The sequence below is a fragment of the Idiotropiscis lumnitzeri genome, chromosome 1, assembly GCF_059441095.1.
Source record: "Idiotropiscis lumnitzeri isolate Australia: NSW breed Sydney's pygmy pipehorse chromosome 1, RoL_Ilum_1.0, whole genome shotgun sequence".
Lineage (NCBI taxonomy): Eukaryota > Metazoa > Chordata > Actinopteri > Syngnathiformes > Syngnathidae > Idiotropiscis > Idiotropiscis lumnitzeri.
The window spans coordinates 34,324,154-34,344,668 of NC_142391.1; the positions used below are offsets into that span (position 1 = coordinate 34,324,154).

The 20,515-nt window shown below is 39.7% G+C and overlaps 2 protein-coding genes and 1 non-coding gene across 4 annotated transcripts; all 3 read left to right on the plus strand.

Moving 5' to 3' along the window:
* Positions 1–135: 135 nt before the first annotated feature.
* LOC148344361 (uncharacterized) lies at positions 136–3,746 on the plus strand. Of its 2 annotated transcripts, none has more exons than XM_088297205.1 (3): positions 136–289; positions 1,791–1,904; positions 2,282–3,746. In XM_088297205.1, exons 1-3 carry the CDS (start codon positions 151–153, stop codon positions 2,500–2,502), a joined length of 474 nt encoding a protein of 157 aa, XP_088153331.1. In that variant the 5' UTR covers positions 136–150; the 3' UTR covers positions 2,503–3,746. The 2 variants fall into 2 exon arrangements, with proteins under 2 accessions (XP_088153331.1, XP_088153323.1); XM_088297197.1 differs by having other exon boundaries at positions 144–289; positions 1,764–1,904.
* A 1,973-nt stretch (positions 3,747–5,719) lies between these two features.
* plekha2 (pleckstrin homology domain containing A2) lies at positions 5,720–20,027 on the plus strand. The gene is made up of 12 exons (XM_088297217.1): positions 5,720–6,221; positions 12,110–12,270; positions 12,421–12,477; positions 14,221–14,269; positions 14,414–14,511; positions 16,653–16,784; positions 16,936–16,995; positions 17,070–17,138; positions 17,215–17,285; positions 17,686–17,749; positions 18,359–18,436; positions 18,715–20,027. Exons 2-12 carry the CDS (start codon positions 12,130–12,132, stop codon positions 19,150–19,152), a joined length of 1,257 nt encoding a protein of 418 aa, XP_088153343.1. The 5' UTR covers positions 5,720–6,221; positions 12,110–12,129; the 3' UTR covers positions 19,153–20,027.
* LOC148344363 (5S ribosomal RNA) lies at positions 11,224–11,342 on the plus strand. Its single transcript, XR_015847056.1, has one exon. It is a non-coding gene; the product is annotated as a 5S ribosomal RNA (ribosomal RNA).
* Positions 20,028–20,515: the final 488 nt, after the last annotated feature.

The following is a 20,515-nucleotide window of genomic DNA, read 5'->3' on the forward strand; positions in this document are numbered from 1 at the left end:
TGTTCTTTGGAACATTTACCTTTGAAAACTGTCACTATAGGTCCACAAAAACAAAACATGTTGAACCTTGTTCTGCTAAGTCAATTAGTGCAGGCTTCTGGCTGTGCAGCATAAATTGAGATTAGAGAGATTAGACTTTAATGCTTCCTAATGTCTAATGCGACCAACTTGGACATCCCCACCATCTCTGTCATTGCCTATTCTCATCTCCCTCGCTCGCTGGACCCATTGTCTGCTACCATGAAGGCTCCTTTTGTCCTGCTGCTGGTCCTCTCTCTGGCTGGCCACAGTAAGTTTTGATTTCTCTGTGGCAGTTGGAAGCAAGCGAGGGTGCACATCGCCGAGGCTTTTCACTGGTATTGCTAACATTGCTAGAAATAAACATTTTTCATTGGAACTTTAGCTCACCACGTTCGGATAATATGTCAAGTCTAGAACAACTCTCATTTTTGTAAATTTTACATGTCTTCTTGGAACAGAAATTGGCGAAATAATGGGTTGAAACTTCTTGCTCCTACATCTTTTGGGAGATGCTGCTCCACAGAGGCTGAATAGTTTAAATCTGGCGATGTGCTTGGTCAGCCAATCACTTTCAAAACAGCTGCCATCTGGGAGCCGCCCATTTTCCAAAATGAAAGGCTCATGTGGCTCAATAAGTCAAATTATTTCTTGACATTCATAGTTCTGAACTGCTGCTGGCAACACTTTCCCATCACTATGCTTGACACAATGTGAACCAAAGTTTATCTTGGGCTCATCAGATCACCGGACATGGTTCAAGTCATCTTTGTCTTTAGTCTGCTTGTCTTCAGCAAAACTGTGTGCTGGTTTTCTTGTGCATCATCTTTTGAAGAGACATCCTTCTGTTTCAGCCATGAAGATGAACTTGATGCACCGTGTGAGCACTGACAGGTGTTCTTGTCCGTCTTTATGAAGAGCAACAATGATTTCTTTTTCTATCCTTACAAAGCTGATCTCAGTTCACAGTTGAGGCATTGTAACCCAAATGAAAAAAACACCATGGAGGAGACAAAGCGAATTAGGCGAACTTCAGAAAGTTTCACTAGTCGGTGTGCTTGCTTTTGTTGTCTGTGGTTGAGGACATTGAGGTATTTTGGGTGGCAATATTACACAGTTTTACCGAAGCTGTACAACGACTAAGGTATATTAAAGTCACTTTTCAAAGACTTTTTAGGAGAACCCAAAACTAGCATGTTTGTTCTACCATCAATATTTAATCATCAAAGCGAGCAAGGCATTTTCAACCCTTTTCATTGGTCAACAATTTATAAAGAAATTGTGAAAAAACATCAAATTTACCAAATTGTGACTTTCAGTAAATTTCACCTTTTTTGACTTAATTGACCCTTGGTTGGAAGATTCTAAAGTCATCTGCACTTTTTGTAAAACCACATTCAAATACAGATATTAGTTGTACGTCTTTGCCGTTATAATCTCCGTGGAATATACACTGCTCAAGTTCTGGCCACAGGGCTTCGCAAACGCTACTGGAACAAGGAGCTCCTGGGCAGAATTTTTGTTGTGACGTTTTGAGAATGTTTGTTTGTGTGTGTATATGTAATTAGACTGCAAATATACACTGGCCACTTCAGCGGGTAAACGTGCACTATCTGATGATATCTAATTAGACGAAAATGAAATCAGTTCTTCTTTTAACAATATGAGAATGTTTAATGTTTATAAAAAAGCAAACTCATTAGTTTGTGCATCCAATGAAGTGTGCATGCTTAGTTTCAAATCAGCTGTTGTCCCCTGTTCTGTCTGCAAAGGCGCTGCCCTCAAATGCCACACATGTGCAGCATCCAGCGAGGATGACTGCAACAAACAAGGCTCCGCCTCCTGCCCGCAGTACGCTGATGCCTGTGCCACCATCACTGGACCCCGTCAGTAAATACACAAATATGCACATGCACGTACATGTTAGGAGTCAGGCTGAGTGTCTGAGTTACATCATGTTTGTAGTACGGGGCAAGGACAAGCTCCAGGAATTTTTCTCCGAGCCCCATTCCAGTTCAAATTTGTAAACATGGATGCTGCTTTTTTTTTGTCCAATCAGATCTCAGCCTCCATGTGCTGCCCAGGAACTTTACTACTGATTTAATGCTGGGCCATGTTAACTAAATTCTTATAGCGCTGAGACTGTTTCTTAATCAGTTGGATTTGAAATTTGACCAGTTCAGCGACCAATCGTGAGCAACACACATGAATGTCCTTCTATGGAAAATCTGGAATTGTGTACTTTATGCCACTTCTTTTTCAGACACTGTGCTCAAGTCATGCACCTACAAGGCTTTCTGTGACAAAGCTCACGGCAGCAACTCCGGTGCCAAGATGGAGTGTTGTTATGGTGACAACTGTAACGGCCCGCACAGGAGCCACAGCCAAGGAAACCAGCACCACAGTGGCACGGCGGCTCTGTCCTGCAACCCCGTCCTGCTGCTCAGTGCCGTCTTTCTGCGTGTAGCCTTTAGCCATATGTAAACACTCCAACACCACAGTTTATTATGCGTTCACCTTCGGTAATTCTCTTATCACGCAATTTGGCCAGCACCACCAAGCTCTTTCTGCAGTGCCCCACAGAGATTTCTTTTTACAACCTCTTGAATGTTAAGGATGAGTTGCTGCATTCTTGTGGTTAGGCATTTGAAGAGTGTGGTCTAAGTTGTTATTTTTAATGACAGTTTCCAAGCCTAGTCAGATCATTGTTACCTCAACAAGGTTGTTTTCCATCCACATTTCTTGGGTTCTTTCATTTTAAAACCTGGATTTTTATTTTAAATGCAGATTTGATACTAGTAATAATCTGCACATTCACAACATGAAACATTTGTTATTATCTTTTAGAGGCTACAATATTTTTACAATCCGATGTTAATAACATGTAATATATTACATAATTTTCGTATTCTTAGTGAAATCCAATCTTTTTGTTTATAGTCAGCGCTAATTCTCAACTCGAGTCCTCAGTCGGCCTCGCCAACAACACTGAAGCGCAGTATAACAGGTAAAATAATCATCACATAAAAAGGCCATATCAAAAAAATTCAATAATCAATAATCCAATTTTATATATAATATAAAAACACATTTCCACATGATTAAAATTTGCGTTTGATTTCTAATTTTACATGGTCGAGACCAGAGTTCACCAATACGGTGCCCGTTTGTAACAGTTTGACCCCAAGGAGTAGCCAGCAGGCCTGTTCTAAAATGAGCTCCCCCATTATGGACATTGTGAATTCCAAGGAAAATTGTGGAAGTGATCATTTGAATATGTGAATACCTGCAGAGATTTACAGAAATAAAGTGTTGCATATTGATATTTATCTGATTGTTAAATCATTGACATTGTGAGGAGGAGGAAATCCCATATTCTTACATTAAGTACGTATATTGCACTTAAATCTCATTAGCTAAGTCACTTTTGAATTTCTTTTGCTAGGGATGTTTTTTTAATGTTTCTTATTTTTTCTCTTAATATTATAGAAGCTGCAGGTGACCACTGTTTGAGCCTTGGTGCAGGTCTGTCACTTATTTTCGTGGTGTGTACTTTCAGCCAATAAGCAATATAATGCGAAACATGATCAAGTTTGTGTTGATCATGAATAATGGGTGTTTCTTCCCCCTCAATATAGTTGCCGTACTGCGTTTAGTGCTTTCATTTCATTTTATTTATATTTGTTTCATGTCAGCTTGTGTAAATAAAAAAATACAGTGACAACCTACTTTTCTACGCATTTGACTATATATAATGCACCAGATTGTCCTAGTGTAACATTTTACAACCCTGTTGACGCAGAACGGCCCGAGGAAAGAAACGCGGACATAAGGCATTCATATACATGCAGTCGAGACAAAGTGTCTGTGGAAACTTGAGGAAGCGGCATAAACTTAAAGTGACAGGATATGAAATCACTGAGGTGGATCTGAGGCCCCAATCAGGTCATATGATGTGCTACCACTTCCTCTTATAGAGGCACTCGTAGCTCTTCGCTCACCAAAAGATGAGCAAGTATGAAATGAGGAGCGTAGCCGGCATGAGGTTTGTTCGAATGGTCAAAGATTTAATTCAACACAAGGAGCCTCCATGTATTCTCTGTTTGCGAATTTAAATCATGTGACTCAAGTATTCATCAACCTGTAGTGTACTTAATGAGGAAGTCAACAAAAAGTCAACCAAAAATTGTTTGCAATAAAATGTTCTATTTGCCTTCATTAGTCAAAACATGGCATTCTGATTAATATTACGTTTGTGGGATATGAGCTGAACAGCAAAATCCATTTCTTTTTTAGCCATTTCAGGGGGCGGCCATTTTGTCATTTAAAATGGCTGCCCCCTTGAGATAATTATTGCTACGTTCAGACCAAATGCGCGTCAGTCTTTAGTCGCTGGCGTTTCACCGCAGAGGTTGCTGGATGCAGCCCTCTCACATTTTGCGGTACATGGCAATCAGGTGGCCGGTCGTAATGCTAAATACTTTGGCGAACACAAAAACACTGTTGCTACCTTGGTACAGTTCAACAGCTGTAAAAAATTAGTAAATACATCTAAATTAGGAGAATGCTGACTTTGCTCACCATTCAGTCCCGCTATTGATGGCTATAGTTCTGAAATCTCCATACAAGACCCGCCTAGCACCGATTTTGCCTTTATCAACCACCACAATGATTAAATCAAACACACAGGATGTGTCTCATGGAGAATTTCAGCTTTAATTCACAAAACTATGTTCGCCAGATGTTTTACCCAAAGTCATTTTTTTCAGGGCTGAATAATGTTCTGACAATGTGTGCATATCCCCTGGAGCTTGAGTTATTCTCTTAGTAATTCCAAAATGAAAAATGCCACATTTTTTTATATTTTATGCTAAAACGTAACCAATTTAAAACGCGACACTTAAACCGCATCTTGTTTCATTTCCAAACTATTGTGATGGTGTGCCAAGGCAAAATCAAGCATTTCCACTTTTCTCACTGCTTAATAGTGATATAAATGATAATAAAAATCACAATTTCCCAATTATATCAATGTGTACTGTATCTCTTTTTTATGAACTGTTCACTCAGCATGAGAATGTTACTGTTTCACTCAGTTTCAAACTACATAAGAAAAAAAAACACTGGTCAAGAGCACATTTTGATCTGTCTGAGATGGCTTTACGTGCACCTATTTTTTATGCTCATTTTAAAAAATATTTTGCTTTTTTTGTTGAACACAATAGGTTTTTCAGATATTTTTATTTTTTTGTTTGACCTATAAAATCTTGCTCAATACAGATTTTCCCATCCGTAATTTTTAGCGACGACTAAGAATCCATCTGTTGCTGAACCTAATCCTTAATTCGTAAATATGACTAGATATTTTACTTCATTATATATTATCGTTATTATTATGAAAATATGATGTGCGAGAGAAATAAATTGGGGCACATTTTGTAATATAAAAAAATATATCTAGAAATGTTTACTTGCATCTCTTATTTTAAAAATGGTAAAAAATTTGTGTGATTGGTCCGAAAAATATATTGTGCCAATAAATCTTTTTTATTTTTGCCATCGACGTATAGTGACAGGCAGAATAACATAAATACTCTTCCACTAGATGGCAGAAGGTACATATTGATGTATCCCCTTTTTGTGACAGTTGAGTGCCGTGAGTTTTTTTTTTCTTATGTAAAATACGTGCCTTGGCTCCCGGTTGGGAAACGCTGCAGTGTGTTGGTGCTTGACCTACTTGGGTAGCGTCAACAATAGATAAACGAGCGCGCACATTCTGCACGCTTGGTCAGCTGCTATCACAACAAAAATGCATGTAGACAGCGGTTACACAGGTTATCCCGTTGAAATACAGGCTTGAGGTTAAAGAACGCACAATTTAGTCGATGATTTGAGTGTGGTAGTTCCTCATATGAGCAGTGCAAAGGAGGAGGCGGAGGAGGAGGCGGGGGATCACATCCGGGGATGGTTTTATTCTAATAACGAACGTCCAACCCGGAAAGACGAACAAGAAGAAGACTTTACTGTTATCCGATCACACGAACGAATAGGCAGGGCGGGTAGGGGTCTTCTGGTGCACGAGCGACCTCCAAAAAGTTGTTTTGAAAACTGGTTGGCTACCGCTATGTTGGTTTATTGGTGTCACAAGTGTGCTTCGTAGCGGTCCAGAGTGCTGGCTGTGTTGGGACAAGACTGCGAAGCGGGTGAGTCCACACACTGGAACTTTTACATTAGTGCTAGTGCGTGCACGCGTGGGGGTGAGTGCGTGTGTGTGTGTCGATACGAGCGTGTCAGGTGTTGTTGAATAAAGTGTGCTCGATGGCGTTAAAAGTTGTCATCATCACTATGAGCATCATCAACAGCATTAGTGCCACCAACACCATCATCATTCTCATCATCATCATCATCGTCACGTTGTGCACGCACGCGCCAAAATGACCCAACTTGTACTTCCTGTTAGTACGCCACATATTTATCTTTACTTTAGTGCCAGAGTGTACCAATGCTTCATGGAAATCAAGTTGGCACAGGAAAGGGGTGTGTAAACACAATGGCTGCCATCTGACACTATGGATAAAGTAATCTGTTCACCAAAAAAAATGATCAATCTGTACTTGGGCTAGTCCCAGTACTCTTAATTCTTCATTTTACTAAATATTTTAGACAATTTTAAATTTACAGCTTCATGGGAACAATTTTGGGGAAGAACCTTTTGTTTTAGGGCCCCAGTGCAGACAGCAAGTCCAATAAATACAATACAATTTTATTTATGTATGATCTGATGAGTTTGGGGTGGAACAACTCAAGTGCTTTTTGGGATATCACTCATTTTATAATCTGACACTATCATCCAATCAATACTTTATATAGCGTGCTTCATGCTTAAAGGGGAAGTCAACCCCAAAAAGTATTTGCAATAATATGTACTATTTGCCTTCACTAGTCTAAACATGACATTTGGTTTCATTTTGCGTTTGTTGAATATGAAGCAAAATCCACCCGTATTTATCCATCTCAGGGAGGTGGCCATTTAGCCACTTCCCGTCGATGGAAAATGACATCACGGTAACGCAATGCTCAGGTAACAACCAATCACGGCTCACCTGTTTTCAGAATTTGGTCATGACTGGTGCTTACCTGAGCCTTGAGCTGATGTGGTCAATTTCAGTCGACAGCAAGTGGCAAAATGGCCGCCTGATGAGATGGAGGAACGCGGGCAGCTTTTACAGCTTAATTCATATTCCACAAACGCAATATTAATCAGAATGCTGTGTTTAGACTAGTGGGGCAACATCGAAGATGTTATTGTAAAGAAATTATTAATTTCACCTGCCTTAAAAAACACTCACACATAAAGTGCTTGACAGCACTCGTAACAAAAGAAAACAAATCCATCCTACCTACCCTGAATTTTAATTCCTTGGGCAATCTGACACCCCGGTTTTATGAGTAAAGTCGATTCAATTATGTGACAAGGCTGATGATACCTAACATGATTCACGTAATGGGACCGTAAAATCAAAGCCATTTTGCATATGGTTGTAAAGGGGAGGAATGTGATGCAACCAGTAACTTCCATTCGAGGTGTCAAACTTATAATAATGATCGCTTAGAGCCATTGTTTGAATTAACATTGTCCAAATCCTATGATTTCAGCCTCTTGATTTCTGTAGTCCTTTATGAAAGCAGACCAATTATCTTTTTTTTTTATTTCGAAAGAATACCTAATAAACAACAATAATTGGTTAATAATAAGTAATTGGAAAATGTGTTTGGTAATACACTTTAATGCAAAATACTGTTTTATCTGATTATCCAATTAATCAATGGAATAATTTATAGAATTAGACTGGTCAATAAATGTTAACTACATTTTTTTTTATTAAAGATTTTCCAGATGAATTTTTTTGCGCTTATTCCAAATCAGAGAAATTATTTTCTCTAGCACCTCAGGTTTTTATAATGACAAAAATCATAATAACAATTCTGTAATATATGATGTAATTTATTAATGTATTCAGTTATCGTTCTGAATTGAGGACAGGTTTGGCAACAGGTGGAATATTTTTTTAAAATATTTGACCTATAAATTCCAACACATGGTAAAATCCTTATTGTGCAAGTATTTGTAGGTCAAACTTAACAAGAAAAAAAATAAATTTGTCAAAATAATGTATTGCAAAACAGTAGTGGAATATTTTTAAATCAGCATCAAAAATATGTTTAGGGACACACAAAACCATCTGTGATTCGAATTTGTGGTTGAACTGTGAAATCAATTCTAAAGAAGAAATATATTGACAGCCCAAACTCGCATGAAGGTTACACCTTCCGATTGACACTCGGGATGTCAACTTTTTTCAGACAGAGTACGAGTACAAGTACTTACATTTGAGTACTTGCTGACACCGAGTATCTTCCAATTGTGATGAAAATGTGTTTAATCAACATGGCACGGGTTCCACTCAAATACAACACTTTTTAAAGTAACAACTTGTCACTACGAATGCACTAAATCTCCAACATCGCGTCAACTGAGTTTAAACTTATAGCGCTAGAAGGTGGGGCTTGACCACTTTGGTATTTCCTTCCACATCCAATACATTTGTGTGTATAGTCAGGGGTGCACACATGCGAGACCAATGAATTGAAATTTAACAGTGATTTGCAGTTAGTTTTCTCTCGACTAATGTGCAAATTGGGTGTGGTGCGTTTGCAAGTTTCCAACATTGTGAAAGTAAACCGAATGAACCGTTTTGCTTGCAAGCGGCACGCGTGCGACGTTTTTCTGCTTCGGCCCTCCCTGAGCATCCTTGAAGCTGTTTAATGACACCCCAGTAGGAGTTAACTTGTGAAACTGAACAAGATACACTCCCAGAAGTACACAAATTACGTATTTAAATCCAAGAAGTTTGATTTTAAAACATTTTCAGTGATCATGTTAAAGTTAATGTCAAATCCCATCGACATTCTAACAGGAAATTTGCGTTGACCTCGAGTGGGATATTCCTTCAAATAATGAATATTTATGCACACACACTCTAGGGACGAATACACAGGTAATATAACGATACTCAAAGAGACATCCAATCTGTGAAAAACAAGTTACTATATATTAATTAATAGACCTCAATCACAACTTTCTTCTTCAATTCAATTCAAGTGTGGCTGCGGCAGAGTAAAATTACAAGAGGATTAAATTTCACGTGATTTTTGCAAGGTAGTTTTTTTACTTGACAAAAAGAATAGAATGTTCACGAATAAAATGATCAACATGTTCAACGAATGGTCATAAGTCTATGATGGTAGTTTTGAGAACCGGTAGTTGACATAATAATCCATTTTAAATGAATACAGTCAGTTCTGTAAAACAAAATGCTCTTGATTAAATGCCAAAACTGCTAAATTTGGCCATAAAAACAAATTTGTACATATCTTGGCCAATAATCAATTCGTTAATACCTGTAGTTCTGCAAGTTGTCATATGGGATATTTGCAAAGAAAGACATCACACAGAGAAGTTTTTTGAAAGCTTTTATTCACAAAACAAACAGCACGGTGGACGATTGGATTAGTACGTCCGTTTTACAGTTCGTAGGTGCAGGATTCGATTTCGGGCTCCGGTGTGTGGAGGTTGAATGTTCTCTCCGTGCCTGCGTGTGTTTTCTCCGGGTACTCCCACTTTTCAAAGCAACCAGTTCAGCGTGTACCCCGCCTACTGCCCGAAGACAGCTGGGATTGGCTCCAGCACGCCCATGACCCTTGTGAGGAGAAGCGGCTCAGATAATGGATGGATGGATATTTACCACAAACACCAGCACTAGCAGACACGCAATATCACTCAAAATAATTATTTAAAGTAGAGGAAAATGAATTGGAATTTGGCTGACAAATACCCTAATCATTTCAACATCAACAAAGTGAATAGTGAGCATTTTTTTAGAAGAGATTTCGTGTTACGTTTTAGCGCATCTCTGCCTCCATTGCATCACTTTTGGGCCTTCCTGTCATTGCTCTGATTAGTCCCAGACTTTGATGAGGTCACATGTGCTTCCAGTCAGTAGGCTCACTAAAATCTAAGGAGCGGTTGAACAAGTCCTTAAATAAAACAGGTGTTTGGGGTTATTATAACGCTTTAGATGAAATGTTTGTGTCCATTCCCCGCATTGACGGAAAATGCCACAACTTCTTCCCTGTTCTTCCACTTAATGGTTGAAGCAGATGTTTTATGATCCTGAAAATCTTGTGTGTATTTGTGTGGCATGTGTGCCAGTCACCTTGTCGGTGTGTGTGTGTGTGTTTAAGAGAGAGCGACTACTGCAATGCCATTTTCCTTTTTGGGCTGTGCGTTTTTCTTTAAGACTTTTAGCCATTTACTGAGTGTCATCTAAGGAGTACTGATGTAGCATCTTCATGTTTTAAAAGCTACCTATACAAAAGTTCCACTTGGCCATGATGATTGCTTGTCAGCATTTTAATGGCAATGTTTATAATTGGTGTCTTCTCGCCCGACTGAAAGCTAGACCGTTGTTTTGAACCTCCATTTATATCTGATTGTTTGTCTCATGCACTAATTGGCCACAATATAAAAAGGTACATTTGCTTACGCAATTTAATTGCATGCGGTGCAAGAGCTGCATTCTAAATTCAGTCTTACCGAACATAATAATTTATTGCTTAATTTGACACGGTCAGATGATGATACTGAGCATTGTTTGTACCCTCTTATGTATTGCATTACATTTCTTTGTTGTATTCACACACATTATATCCAATTTTTTTTTTTACTTTCTACATGGGTTAGGACAGTTTACTTTCTTTTTATTACAATTGACTGAGCACTAAATGTCTTAAAAGGGAAATAAAGTCAACTTTTTTTTTTTTACAATAAACAATACACTACAATACAATGCAACTTTATTTATATAGCCCATGTTCTATCCAGTCCCGCTAGTCCAAATGCGGTATTCTGATTAATAGAATTAAGCAGCAATATCAATCCATTTTTATCCATCTCAGGGGGCTGCCATTTTGCCACTTGCTGTCGACTGAAAATGACATCACAGTGCCTTAGGGCTCAGGTGACGACCAACCACGGCTCACCTGTTTGCTGGCTTTTTGTCATGTGACATTCGCAAGCCCGAGCCCTGAGGCACTGTGATGTCATTTTCAGTAGACCGGAAGTAGCAGTACAAGGCAAAATGGGCTTACGGCCATACGACACTGAGAACGCCCAATCTCGTCCGATCTCGGAAGCTAAGCAGGGTCGGGCCTGGTTAGTACTTGGATGGGAGACCGCCTGGGAATACCAGGTGCTGTAAGCTTTTGCACCGCAAAAAAAAATAAATAAAAAAATTTAAAAAAAAAAGTACAAGGCAAAATGGCCGCCCACTGAGATGGTCAAAACTGGGTGGATGTTACTGCTTAATCCACATCCCAATATTAATCAGAAAAACATGTTCTGACAAGTGGGGGCGCCCAGAACATATTATTGTAAAGATTTTTTTGACTTGCCTTCCCTTTTACTGAGGATGACAACATTTGCAAAGAATCAACGCTTGCCACTCATCTGACTCAGTCTTAAAAACTGTGTGCGTGTTGGCTGTGTGTGTGAGCGCCTGACTTTGGCTGGATGACATTGTGTGCTTAACACCACTAAACATCTTCAGCATACCAAAGTCTCGAAGGTGAACGCTTCGCTGATTCACAGGCACGGCATCGTGTTAATGAATACATTTTATCATCTATGCGCAGCCACCCACGCCAGCACTACCACCATCACCACCAGTCTGGTGTCTGGCCAGTGGAAATGTGTGCAGATCTCGAGTGCAGTCTGTAATTTTTGGCTTTGGTGGAGGGCCTCAGCTTCGCCTTAGGCTTTAGCTGCTGCTCAGCCTCAAGCACGTCACATGAAAAACTGCTGAGTGTGAGATGCTCACTCTCTCGCTTCCTGTGGGGGTGTGTGTGTGTGTGTGTGTTCATGTTTGTGTGTGAGAACCAGAGGCCTACTTTTATATGTGCATCTCTCTCTGGTTTTCTTCTTTACACACATCACAATTGAGAGTGTGTGTGTGTGTGTGTGTCGCCTCAGTGATATGTGATAGCAGCAGTATGCCGTACGTGGACCGTCTGAACCGCGTGTGTGGCTTCCTGGATATCGAAGAGAAAGAGAACAGCTGCCGCTTCCAGAGGCGTTACTTCATCCTGGACACTCAGGGGAATGCTTTGCTGTGGTACATGGACAACCCTCAGGTGCTTTGGGCATCATTGCATGACAACACACTTGTACAAACAGCAAAAGGAAGTGACCAATATGAGCCCGGTTAACCTTGGACTGTGATCCTATGACGTGTGTGTGTGTGCGTGTTCATGTGCGTGCGTGTCTGTGTGTTTGTCATGCAGAACCTGCCCAGTGGAGCAAGCTTTGTTGGCAGTTTGAGACTAACGTATATCTCCAAGGTAAACAACTATATTAGCTTTCATTTACTACCGCTGTGGGAATTTGAAATACACTCATTAGTCATTAGGTACACGGGCACAAATGTAATCAGATACGATACAAAGATAATGTTGATTGATTAATTGATAACTAATCCATTATCCAATGAATTGATCATTATTTTGATAGGATATCAATTCATCGTTTGGATCGTTTATATTGTATTCTCCAAATTCTCAAAATCTCAGCCTCTGAAGTGTAAATAATTTTCGATTTATTTAGTGCTTCTTGAAAGCAGATTTATTATCTTTGTTTTGATTCCACATCTAACATTTGCTTCTACTTTGGAAAACAATAAACCTTCTTGCATATTTTCTGACATGTTACGGACCAAACCATCAACTGAATTAATTTGTTTGTACATTTTCCGCACTGTTTGAATGATAAACTCTTGTCTTGCTTTTATTTATTGTCTGTGTTCAGAAAATGTTCAGGAGGTTAAACCTGACATTGAAATAATGTCATGTTTTTGACTTTAGGGATGGAAATAAAATCCCTTTCATTGATTAATCGACAAAATAATTGACAAATTAATCGATTATTAAACTAGTGGGTGTGATAGTGTCAACCAAAACTGACCAATATTGCATATGAGCGGGATACACTGGATTTATTGTTTTTTACTTTGCATTTGGAATGACAAGGGTTAAGAAGTTTTGATTGGGCATAATAATCGATGAGTCAATTCATGAATTAAGACTTCTGTTGATTGTGTCGAATTGATTTTTGCACTACTCCGCTGCAACCGGCAACGGGGGTTTGATCTCAATTTATCAAACAAAAACACTGATAATCGCATTTAACTGTTCCCACAAATTGACTTATTCCGGGTGAAATCTGGGCCCTGTTCAATTAAGCATAAAACTGATACACTTGCAAGAAGCAATTCGTTATTCTGGGGATACAACAGGTTTTTTTTGTTGTACCTACTGCCATCCAACCTCACTGACCGTGTTAATTCACTTTGTGACAACAGAATGTTTGCGACCCTTTTGTAATGGAGACGGCCTTCATGCAGCACCACACAATCAAAAACATGCCGATCTTTCTGCAGCTGAAGCTAATACGCACATGCAAAGTTGAACTGCAGTGGAGTTTCTGACGAATTCCAGATGTTGACTTCAGCAGAGATAATCACATCTGGCCTCAGTGCTGACAGCTTCTCTCTGGACAGTCACAATCAGAGATATGAACTTCTAACTCCACAATCACTTTTCTTTTTAAACTCTGTAATAATGGGTAAAAATGTTAACTGTTTTGCTTTTGTTGACCAGATTTCAATACATTTAGATAACTGAAGGCAGAAATGTATTTCTTCTGAGTACATGGCTCTAACTAGGATAATTTGTATTTTCTATCTGCGGAACTGGTGGTTTGTGATCTGTGACTACAGGAGGGTGTTAAAGCCTCAAATGTAGTCCTACATTGCTTTCTTAATCTCAATCTTCTTTTTACAGGGTGCAAAACCTTATTAAAAGTTTATAGGAGAGCAGGCTGGAGAAAAGGTTTTAGAACCACTGTTCAAGAATCTTACGCTGTGATTAAAACAAGCTCACCTTACAGAGAGTAAACAAGAATAGTGTATTTATTACACATCACAATATGTGACTGTATGTTTTTTTTCCTGAGTGTTACTTTCATTGACATCTATTTGTCAAAACAAAAATAATGCCTACTTGACAATCATTGTGGTCTGCTGTCAGGTAAATGAAGCTACAGGGAAGCAGAAGCCAAAGACAGAGTTCTGCTTTGGTGAGTCCTCAGGGAAACACTGAGTCACGGTCACACACTGTAAAAAAAAAAACACATTATTTTTACGTGCGCTAAAGTGAGATAAAGCAGCCATTGGAAGGAGGTATGGAACGGCTTGTGATTTTTATTTTTTCATCCCCACAGTCATCAATGCAGTATCACGAAGGTACTTCCTCCAAGCCAATGACGTGACAGACATGAGGGACTGGGTCACAGCTCTCAACCAGGCCAGCAAGATTACTGTGAGTGGAGCACGCACCAAAAACACCACATTTGTCTTTCTTTGAAGAGTTCTGCACTATTTTCCAGTGATTATCTTCAGACTTTTGGAATTTGTTCCGACAGAACATTGTTGATTACCAGTCGTAATTTTCAGCCAACCTTGCTTGCAGGGATTTTCCTTTGCACTAGTAATTACAGATCGCTTCAAATAAACTATATTGTAGGATGCCGTGGTTTATAGTTTTATAGTTAAAACCTCTAAAATTATTTTTTTTCCTTGGAAAATGCTTTTCTTTAAAGATACTCAATACATTAAGCACTTTGGACAATATTATTATTATTTGTGTTATAGGGTGGCACTGTGGTCATATCCGTCTCACAGTTCTTGGTTTGGTCAGTTTGTCTTACAAGATTGTATTACAAGATTATTCTTATATGTGAGGTGTGTTAAGAGTGGATTTGTCCCGAAAATCGATTAAAAAAACAGTCAGAGGAAACAATCTTAAATAATGAACGTGTTTAATATTTATGACCGAAAATCGTTTTGTTCATGAGGGAAGCTAGTTGACTCGGCAAACTGTGACTTATCGGATCAAACAAGCTCTCTGACGAATGAGGAAGCGGCTGTAAATAAAACAAATATCCTACTCGATGTGCAATCCCTCCAATTTTAGAGCCGCTCATCCGCCCTCATTTGGGTTGCGATAACTCTGGAACACCCCCCCCCAACCCCCTGCCTGATTTATTTATTTATTTATTTATTTTTTATCTTTATGTGTTGGAGCTGCAAAAAAATGGACAAAATCTGATTAAGAAAAAAATCCTTATGCGTGCAAGGGTAATTCTAGTGTTCTTTGTTTTTTTTTAGTTGTTTGCTTATACATGTCCTGTGACCTGAGTGGTGTGTATGCTGCCTCTTGAAGTCAGCAGCGTTTATTTTGCACAAAAATTTGTTTGAATTTCCTAATTCGGGCCCACTTTCTGCCTCATCATTCAAGATGAAATCGGCAAATCCTGCATTATTAGCTAGATTGCTAGTGCGGTATGTTGGGCTGCACATGCCAAGGCCGTCGTCTGTTTACCTACGGTGAATAGGCAGACAAATGCATACAAAAGTGACATACCTCTTATTGGAGAAGTCATTTTTAGAAGCAGTGCTTTTATGCAACGTTCTTGTCTTGTTTTGAGGAGCTTGTCAGGCTTCAGCTTGCCGCATGATATCAACGCGCTTCGCAGCATATTGTCTGCTCTTCATTCCTACCTGTGTTGAAATGAGTGGTTATGTGAGTTGCTTTTTCTATCAGCTCAAACCAGTTTGGCCATTCATCGGAGAGCGCTGCCATTAAAAAGGCATTTCAACTGCCACTCACTGACTGTTGTTCTATTCCTCTGCCAAGTCTCTCTACATCAACCAACACTTGCAACACTAGTTTAGATCCACTTTGTGACGCCAACAATAAGGCCCTGAAATCACATTTTGTCATATTGTGTTCAACTTGGAGTATGTAATTATTCCTAATAATGTTTCCTCATCTCTTGCTTGTGCATGGGGACATTTATTTTTATGCTAAATCCTGACATGACAGAAAACCTGCACAGTCTAATGTGATCCAAGGCTTATACTACATCATAAATTATCCCCTCAAATGATAATTGGGGTGCATTTAAATTGAGCCAGGTATTTATTTAACTTTGCTTCTTTCCTTTCATGAAATGAGGTGACCAAAACATTTTCATTTAATTTATGATGCCACTTATGTATGATGCCTGATAAGGAATTTCCTGAAGATAATCAATTCAACGGTCAAACTGTCACCATCAGCAGCCCTTTAATGAACTATTTAGGCAATATTTGTTATTAATAAATGTCATATGAGAAATAAAAATACTTGACTTTTAATACATAAAAATTGCAAAAGATTGTAACTTTTGAGTTTTTTTTTTTTTTTTTTTTAACTTTATTCAACCGGTCCAGTGCCTTACAGGTGCGCTACTAGCCGCATCATGTTCAACTGCAGTCCACTTTCATACCACAACAAGCAATTGCAGATTAGGCAGGTGTCCCTAATGTTGTGGCTCATGCTTTGCAGTCGTATGTCCTCCCTGTGTTTGTGTGTTTTTGCATGTGCACGTGACACCATTCTTATTGTTCGCTACTTAGGTTCCTAAATGCGGCCCTGCACCTCAGAGATCCGATGTGGCCGCAGTTATCAGCGACGCATATGGAGTGGGGAAGCAACAAGCATACAAGACGGAGATCCATGGAGGCGTGGTGGTGCACACGCCCATCCTGGTAAAGTGGCACAATTTCACAACTCCAACTTGTATGTTGTCGTTTCTGTAGTGGTCATGCGCAAGTCGAACATGCTCTGTCCAAAAACATGCATGCAGGCGATGTTTTGATAACACCTGGTTGTTCCAATAACACGATCATAATGTTGCAGAATGAGAGCGTCAAGCCTAATGTGCTGAGGTTCGGTTACTGTGTCAAGCAAGGAAATGTTGTGAGTACACCTCGCCTGCTTTTAAACTGTTTCAACGCATGAGGAACTGACGTTTCTCGTGGTCTTTGTTCCAGAGGAAAAGCTGGAAGAGGCGCTTTTTCACCCTGGATAACAACGCGGTCAGTTACTACAAGTCTGAGATGGTAAGAGAACGTGCGCTGTTTCTGGCATCTGAGTTCTGCTCCGTGTTCTTACTTCTGTTGTGCACGTGTGTATCAGGACAAAGAGCCTCTGCGAGCTATTCCCCTCAGGGACATTCAGAAAGTTCACGAATGTCTCGTCAAATCAGGGTGAGTCAGTGTGACCGCAGAGTCCAACTTGCACTCTCACCACCCTTCTCATGTGCTTGTAATTGATTATAGACGCATACATTATGTGCTCTGCCAAATAATGTTCTGACATCTTGTCAAGTGTTTGTAAAGTAAACACACTTGTTGTTGTAGTTTTTAACGAGCCACGATGGAGTTCCAAAAACCTTTGACGTAGCCACTCAAAAGAATCAGGATTTTTTTTTTCTCTAATTATTTTGTCACTTAGCATTTGGTCAATTAAAATATATCCTAAAATATCAAATATATACAAATAAACTCAACAAACGACTCCCTTATGAATGTTTATGAGAACAAGAATACAAATGAGATGACTATGGAACAATGTGTATTATTATGCAACATTTTTTTTTTCCGTAAGTGATCTCCTCCAGCGCGACAATCTATTCGAGATCATCACCGGATCCCGAACCTTCTACATCCAGGTAAACCTCCGTTCTCATATAGTGCCATACAAGCTTTTGTGATGGCACGATCATATATAAATCTGAGAGCACAATAAGGCATCAGTCAAAGAGATGTGTCTCAACCACCAACAAGTCATTTTGTGAGGAAGTACCCAGGTGTTTGCATGGTTTGGGATGTTTTCTTGAAATGCTCCGCTGCTGAAGTGTGGCGCAAACTCCATTTTGGGGATTGTTTTTGTGAAGCAAACACAGCCATCTGTTACCATAACAACAATAACATCCTGTTGATTCCTTCCCATGGGAGGACAGCTGAGAGAAATGGCAAGCATAAGCACATTTGTTTTTGTGTCAGAAAAAAGGGAAGCGGGACAGAGACATTTTTTAGTAAACTGAATGGATGATTCATATTTACATCAAATTATTATTATTTTTTTTAATCTGAGTTAAGACTTCAATAGGAACAATGTAAATGGGTTAATATGTTTGTATTAAAATGAGTAAGAAGCACATACTTCAATACTTGGATGCACTCTGAACCTAGTATGTCCGCCGGGGTGGTTTGAAACGTTCATGACATTCTAGGACATGATTTGAAATGGTTTGACGTGTGGCCTCTTCTGTCCACAGACAGACTCTCCAGAGGATATGCATGGCTGGATCAGGGACATTGAGATGAAGATTCAGGATTTCAGAGGCCCCGCCAAGGTAACACTGTCTTTCTTCTCAATACTGACGACAATTTGGCTATTCCAAGGAGGTTGTTTTGTCACACGCTTGGGGTTTTCCAATTCATGGCTGTCATTATGTGTATGCGTGCAACCTCTTGGCTGCAAATGGAGTCGCTCTTAATTTTATGATGGGGAGATAATCTTTCATTGTCCCTGACTTTTGTTATAAGTGCATAATTTGCCTCATTTTATTTCACTTTTTAAAATGGATTTGTACAGTGATTTTGTATTTTGTGTCTTTTTTTCCCCTTACAGGGATTTTCATTTAAAAGAGCTTCATCTCTCTATCGGAGTCACAATGCTTCTGCGAGCCGAAGTCACCGAGTCGTCGAGCAGCGGCCAACTCTCGTCAAGTCGTGCTCCGTGGCACCGGGCTGGCAGCCGTGGACACCTATCCCTGCTAATGAGATGTCCATCTTGGATCCGGAGGACAATGACAGCGCTTTTCGCACCGTGCCCACGTTAGCCTCACTTTCCTCCTCCCCCAATTCGTCGTCCACGTCCTCATCCTCCAACTCTTTGTCAACCTTTGCCCCGTGCCCCAGCGTGCCCAGTAGTGGACTGGGCATCCTCACGGCATCTGGAGACGTGGCATGCTGCCGTCGGAGGCACCGTTCGCAGCCTCAGTCTCACACTGGCTGCATGTTCCCCTTTAGCCTGGATGATGACAGCATCCGCACCACTGATGTTTAGGTTCTGTGTGGTTCTTGTTACAAGCCTTGACGTATATGTGACTTTTCATTGTAGTATTCTCTACTAACAAGGTGAGCCTGTGTCAATGTTATGACCAGTGATGAGTCGTGTAGCTGTGTTACAGATGATATGGGGATCAAGAGGAAAAGTAGTGTTGAATTGACAGAGGGCTGTTAAAAAGTGATTCTATTGTTGTTTCTGTGCAGCTTCTTCTAAAAACTTGAATTGTGATTGTTCTTGCAGGGCTACACATGATGGCACATGCATTTAACCCTTTGCACTTGTGTTCGATTTTATGTTCTCTATAAAAAAAAATGTATGCTAGAGTTTCCGAGGCATCTGTATTTTGATAGTTCATAGGCCCACTCTTTTATCATTTTTCCATCAGAGACGTGTGACGCAGCAGCCTTCAACATTCAACAAGCATTTCTTGACCACAAACGAGACAAGTGAAAGTGTTTCATCAACCTCAAACTTTAAAAAAAAAAAAAAAAAAGTTCACACAGTCGTTGTACCATCAGCGCTTGTTACACGGGAAGCAGTGATGCCATAATAAATAATACAGCTGCTCAATATGGTACTTAATGAAGAATATAATGCTGATGAGCAGGTTTAGAGGTTTCTTAATGTGATATCCCCCCTGCAGCATTAGGGGGGTGTGCACGCTACCACTTCTAATTTATTAGCAATTTTGCACTTATTTTATTTTTTAACTTTTTATATGTTTCACCATTTTCACAACTTCCTCTGCGATGTCGCAAATGTTTGTGTTGTAACACCTGAGGCTTCTACTCATGCTTGAATGCTTTGTTCACTCGCTAGACGGCACATGCTGTTGGGTTTCCTTCTTGATAATAATAAAGTCTTATTTTATATTTGTCTTATACAGTACACTTACAGTACGTATTGGATGTGGTTTGTTAACCATTTCTGGAGGCATATGCATGCAGTACACAGCTTTGTCCGTTAGGTGTCACCTTTTGTCTTTGGTGACCTCCCGGTGTAACTGGCAGCAGCTTTGCTAATTGAGTTTAGAATAGTGATTTTCCCCCTGACCCTTTTAGCCACTATTTTCAAGAAACAAAACGATTAGGCACAAGCGTAGTGGCTTTCGCTCATCACTTTTGGCGACTGTGCTACATTGTTGTAAGTAATGTCAAGTAATTTATAGCGGCGTCCAAACTGAGGTACAGTACAGTTTGCTAAGTGATTCTAATGGCCTTCCTTGTACATATGCACGTGGTATCTGGACCTCAGAAGTTACATTAACTGTAAAAACTAAGATATTGAACGGGTACAGTCCTTCTTGCAAGATTGGTCGAAAACCCAAAGTGCTGCACGTGTTTAATGAGTTGATGGCTTT

Excerpts from the sequence above, each read along its gene's own strand:
- plekha2 (XM_088297217.1), top strand. The coding sequence starts at position 12,130 with ATGCCGTACGTGGACCGTCTGAACCGCGTGTGTGGCTTCCTGGATATC. Across the intron at positions 14,512-16,652 it reads ACCAGGCCAGCAAGATTACT|GTTCCTAAATGCGGCCCTGC; the intron begins GTGAGTGGAGCA and ends TTCGCTACTTAG. Across the intron at positions 17,139-17,214 it reads GTTACTACAAGTCTGAGATG|GACAAAGAGCCTCTGCGAGC; the intron begins GTAAGAGAACGT and ends CGTGTGTATCAG.
- LOC148344361 (XM_088297197.1), top strand. The coding sequence starts at position 151 with ATGTCTAATGCGACCAACTTGGACATCCCCACCATCTCTGTCATTGCC. Across the intron at positions 290-1,763 it reads CCTCTCTCTGGCTGGCCACA|CTGTTGTCCCCTGTTCTGTC; the intron begins GTAAGTTTTGAT and ends GTTTCAAATCAG. Across the intron at positions 1,905-2,281 it reads TGCCACCATCACTGGACCCC|ACACTGTGCTCAAGTCATGC; the intron begins GTCAGTAAATAC and ends CTTCTTTTTCAG.